This window comes from Notothenia coriiceps, unplaced genomic scaffold (assembly GCF_000735185.1).
Source record: "Notothenia coriiceps isolate Sejong01 unplaced genomic scaffold, NC01 NC01_scaffold00034548, whole genome shotgun sequence".
In the NCBI taxonomy this organism is placed as follows: Eukaryota; Metazoa; Chordata; class Actinopteri; order Perciformes; family Nototheniidae; genus Notothenia; species Notothenia coriiceps.
Genome location: NW_011367249.1, coordinates 228,740 through 234,128, shown reverse-complemented (window position 1 = coordinate 234,128; position 5,389 = coordinate 228,740). Strand labels below are relative to the sequence as shown.

At 39.5% G+C, this 5,389-nt stretch overlaps 2 protein-coding genes across 2 annotated transcripts in view; both read left to right on the top strand.

Annotated features, from left to right (window-relative positions):
• The window catches only part of smtnb (smoothelin b), a 245,106-nt gene that overhangs the window by 72,498 nt on the left and 167,219 nt on the right, over nucleotides 1-5,389 (top strand). The gene's annotated exons all lie outside the window — the stretch shown is intronic.
• LOC104962302 (RILP-like protein 1) lies at nucleotides 943-5,123 on the top strand. The gene is made up of 4 exons (XM_010790734.1): nucleotides 943-1,432; nucleotides 2,397-2,547; nucleotides 3,992-4,110; nucleotides 4,221-5,123. The coding sequence occupies exons 1-4, from the start codon at nucleotides 1,139-1,141 to the stop codon at nucleotides 4,521-4,523; spliced, it is 867 nt and encodes a 288-aa protein (XP_010789036.1). The 5' UTR covers nucleotides 943-1,138; the 3' UTR covers nucleotides 4,524-5,123.

Below are 5,389 nucleotides of genomic sequence, written 5' to 3'. Positions count from 1 at the left end.
CCATTGTGTTTCCTTGTGTAACCTTTTTTTCCAAGTTGCATGTGTGCAAAGATTTGAGCAACATCACAACATGTAATCACACACAAAGCACAAGAAAATAAAGAAATATTGATGGGTTTCTCCTGTTCTTTTTCAACAATATTAAACAGGGTTTATGCTATTATCTCTAAAATTAAATAAAACTAATTTGTTAGGTTGCTACAATTAACCAAATTCACTTATGTTAATACATACATTATATATAACGTTATAATTGTATCTAAATGTGTTGTATCTATTGCTTTATTATAGGCTGCTTGTAGGCCCGGGTTGTGTTGGGTGTATTTTAAAATTGTAATGGTGTGCATAAAAGGTAATGCACCATTATTACTGACATGCGCACAACGAGTCAACGTGGAGGCACAGGTGTTGCATTCATGAGCCATTGTAAATAGGATAACTATACTATAACGCAACTTCTCAAACTCCTACCGATATGACATTTGCGGATTAGGACTATACAGTAACAGTACCAATATATAGATTATAATGGCAATTTGCTTAATGAGTATTTTTTTGTTGATACAAGTATATTTAGATGCCAATACTTTTGTACTTTTACTTGAGTAACAACAATACTCTGGTTCTTCTACTTTTACTTAAGTACAAGATCTGAGTACTTCTCCAACCTGTCTATCATCTACTTTAGCCAAATCTGCAAACTAAGGAAGATATAAAATACATTTAGTGGAGTAAAAGTACACTATTTACCTCTGAATTGTAGTGGGGTAGAAGTACTAAGTAGCAGAAAATGGGATTACTCAAGTAAAGTATAAATACCTCAACATTGTAGTTAAGTACAGTACTTGAGTAAATCTACTTAGTTACTTTATACCGCTGACTTTAGTACATCTAGCATTTTTGCCGTTTCGCTTCTGACATGTACGAGCTGTCGTGGAGACATTGAATGCAGCGTCAAAAATTCTGCAGCTGCGGACCTTGGCAAAGTTTAAACTGTCAACAAACTGACACAAGTTTTACCGAGTTCAAACAGGCCTCGGCTAGCTTGAGTTTTTCTACACAAAATGTGAGCTTTCTGTGAGTGTCGTAAGAAGAAGACCGATATGTTTAATGTCTGTTCTTAAAACAGAGGACACTCATGGAGACCTGCGGGATAATGTCAGCGCTGGACCGACCCGCGGCGGAGCTGACGGTCATGGATGTGTACGACATAGCGGCGGTGCTGGGACAGGAGTTTGAGCGGATCATCGACAGGTTCGGCTGCGAGTCTCTGGTCGGGCTGGTGCCCAAAGTGGTCCGGGTCCTGGAACTGCTGGAGGCCCAGGTGAGCAGCGGTGCGGCCGGGCAGGAGGCCGAGGAGCTGCGCGGGGAGCTGGACCGACTGAGGAGGGCGAGGAGTGACAGGTCCGAGCAGGAGAGGAAGCAGCAGAAGGTCCGTGCGTGTTTACCTGTCTGTTTAACTGTGTATTTACCTGTTTGTTAACCTGTCTGTTTACCCGTTTGTTTACCTCTCTGTTTACCTCGGTGTTTACCTGTGTGTTAACCTTTCTGTTTACCTGTTTGTTTATCTGTCTGTTTACCTCGGTTGACCTGTGTTTTAACCTTTCTTTGCACGATAATATCCTGCATTATATTTGTTACTGGAAATGTGTATTTGCACATGTATATATATTTGGTATCTTTTCACTTTTTTATGCTATTTTATTTCTATTTTTATTTCTGAAATATATTAGACTGTTTATTTCTGTGTCCTATCCATCTATCTATCTATCTGTCAGTCTATCTATCTATCTATTTATCTGTCTGTCTATCTATCTATCTATCTATCTATCTGTCTGTCGGTCTACCTGTCTGTCTACCTGTCTGTCTACCTGTCTGTGTGCCCCTGTGAGCTTTTGTGTTGGGACCTTTCTCGGTAGAGCACATACTGTATGCGATCATACAGGGTTTGACATTTCAAAAGCTTTTTGTCTGACCAGCAGTCCAAAAATATTAGGCTAGCACTTCAGCTCACTAACTAAATATACTCTCGCAATAGCATTTGATTTAAGTGGGTCAAATTTGAGTTCAAAATTAACAGTTTGATTTGCATTTTTACTATCATGGGCATTATTTATAATTATAAGGAACATGGAAAAGTAATTTTCCTTAAAAGACCAACTCAAATAGTGTGGAAATTAAAATGTATCATGTAAACTGTGACGGTTTGTAAAAATGTATTTACAATATTTTGCATTTCCAATTTTGCATATTGTGACATAATGCACATGCTAAGAAAAGTAATATTGCATTATGGAATGTTCTCTTTGAATAATGCAAACTATCTCAACGGGAATTGAACATGCTATTGTTAGATTACAATTTCACTTTACATTTTCTTTACTTGTTCTGCCCAGGAGTTGGAGCAGGTGGAGGACGTTTGGAGAGGAGAGGTCCAGGACCTGCTCTCTCAGATCAGACAGCTGCAGGCGGAGAACAAGAGGCTGTTAGTGAGCCTCTCTCTCAAAGACTGCCCCCCCGCAGAGGAAGAACTGCAGAAACAGGACGGTGGGTCGTCTGTGGCAACAGCTCTCATCCTTAGGTTCAACTCATGGGTTCTGGGAGGTTTCAAGAGGATTTATGGGATTATACGTGTTTTCCACTTTCTGGTGGAATAATTTAATTGAATGTTTTATTTCCAAATTATATAAATACCCAGATTGGTATCAATACCAATATTTTAAATCTTTACCTGACCAATCCAAAGCAAATACCTTTTTAAAAAAATGTGTTGTGCTATCAGCAACCTCTCAAATAAGGAGATTTTCTTCCTTGTTTTTATATTAAATTAAACTAAATACATTTAAAGATATCATCTTGGACTTTGAGTAGGTATAAAATACATTTGTCTTTATTTGATCAGCATTATATAAAAAGAAAACAAATGTCTGATTAGTCAATACATTTATAAATTAGTGTTGGTTGGAGCCCTACCGATAGACACCTTGAGTGGACAAATCAGTAACAGGATTTTTTCCCCCTGTATGCTAATGATCCTACGTACTAATACTTGTTTCTAGGGCATCTTGAAACAGTTATTAACACATCGATCTGAGAAATGTACCAATGCCATTGAACTGGTGTGTTTGAGGTCTTGCTGTTCACATTGAGCTGTACAGTATCTTGTGATGATACAAAATGAGTTCGGTCTTGGCTGAGAGTTCCAGCTCTGATCTGATTTATATACCAGAGTATGACCTCACTGCAGATTTGGGTTCTGCTGATTAACCATCTGCTGTATATTGCACATATTTAGTGTAGTCACATGGGGGCGTACAGTACATGTTGCATGCTTGCGTGTGAAAAGGAAGCTTTGAAGCGAGGCAGTCTGCAGCTTGTAAAGGAGACTATTTTTGTGTGAGACTTTCATGGTGGCTGCAGCTTTACTTACTGTCAGGGCCACAGAGTACACACACACACACACACACACACACACACACACACACACACACACACACACACACGCTGCTTATAAACACGCACTGAACGGGTGATGCATGATATTATTACTCTGCTCACTCACACATTATTAGAATGGAAATGCAATCATGGAGTGACAGATGCTTTAATATAATAATCTCCTGCTAGATTTGCCTCATTTTGGTACAGACAATTAACTTGCAGAGACTTGAAAGTTAAAGACTTGAAGAATTTGTAATGTCCTGGAAGGTAATGCAATTCCAACAAGGTTCCCTTCTGAAACTCTTATTGATGTAATGTTTGGATACAGATTTGAGGGTTGCCTGCCAAATGCATTGCACTCCGAAATCATTCTCATTGAATATGAACTGAATTATTGAATGTATTCAAAGGGTTGTTTTTTTGGCACAACTGAAAATCATATGGCGAATTGAATGGTAAGAAATGTCTAGTAAATGAATAAACATGAATGAATCAACCTGTGAGATTGCATTGATGTTGCATGTGTGAACTTATGTTATGATATCCACAGGAATGTCAGAGAAGGAGAGGCAGGTGATGAATAAGCTGAAGGACTCGGTGGATAAGCAGAGGGATGAACTCCGGGCTAAAGACCACGAGCTGACACTAAAGAACGAGGATGTGGAGGCGGTGAGGATATAAAAACACATGCAGTATATAAACCGGCACAAACATTCTGCATTAGTTTACAGTTGAAACGCAGTATTTGAAGTCAGATAATATGCTTTTTGAAACTACAGCTCCAGACGCAGCAGCACCGGCTCATAAGAACCAACCAGGACCTCCGTCACAGGATCGGGGTGAGGGAGGCTCAAGGTAAGGCTCTGATCCAGCAGAGGGCCAGGCTGGAGACTGAGGCCCAGACACGGCAGCAGGAGCTGGGGGCGCTGCAGCTGGAGGTCAGCCGGCTGAGGAAGGAGCTCCAGGGATGGGAACTGGAGAGAGAGATACCGGATATTAAAGAAACCTCTCTGACAATATCTGAGTCGTCGCCACCTGAACCTCCACTGATTACGGTGAGACTCATCTTCAGCAGGCTGTAAACCAGGGGTGTCTAATTCATTTGAGTTCAGGGGCCACACACAGTGATCTCAAGTGGGCTGGACCAGTAAAATCATAGCATAAAGACAACTCCAAATTGTTCACTTTGTTTTACTGCAAAAAACTAATTTAATTAACTGTCTTTTTACAAATGTAATTACTTTACATTCATTTCCACATCTGCGTATTAACCCTGACCTCCTGCACTGACACAACACCCTAAAACTAATGTTGGAACTATTAAGGAAGAAGGTTAAGTTTCCCCCTGCCTTGTAAATATATACATACAAAATACATAAAAGTTGTGAAAATTGCAGTTAATATCTTCGCTGTAATTTGTACACTTTGCTGAGCCGTATGTTTGACACACCTGCTCTAAACAATTGCACTTGAATGGCACTCACAGACCTCTGCCAAGGCCAAAGGTGCATTCAAGTGCTCCTTGGATGTTCCCATTTCCCGATTTTGAGAAGTTTTTAAGTAGATTTTTTTGAATTATATTATTCATAGGCAATATTCACTTTGATTGCCATATTTCTGAGGAATAAGAAAGCAACTTTACAGGTCACCAGTTGGGAACTTATTTTTCCAATTATTCCTACAGCACAAGGCGTAGAGCGTCGTATGTAATGGTGTTTCGGTGAATATTGATTGTTTACTGTGTACCGGAATTAGTTTTCGGTCAACTCATCGTGAACTTTACGAAACCGAGATACTTTGGACTACATGAATATCAAATTACGAAAGAAGTTCAAACATAAAAGAACCAACTTACGTGAATGACATTCACCGAAACCTATTTTCGCAGTCCGATTTTACGTTAGCTACATTAACATAAATACAATTGTACCGCTCTATACCGTAAACC

Coding starts and splice junctions, on each gene's coding strand:
- LOC104962302 (XM_010790734.1), top strand. CDS start 1,139: ATGGAGACCTGCGGGATAATGTCAGCGCTGGACCGACCCGCGGCGGAG. Junction 2,548..3,991: donor AGAACTGCAGAAACAGGACG/GTGGGTCGTCTG, acceptor TGATATCCACAG/GAATGTCAGAGAAGGAGAGG. Junction 4,111..4,220: donor AGAACGAGGATGTGGAGGCG/GTGAGGATATAA, acceptor TTGAAACTACAG/CTCCAGACGCAGCAGCACCG.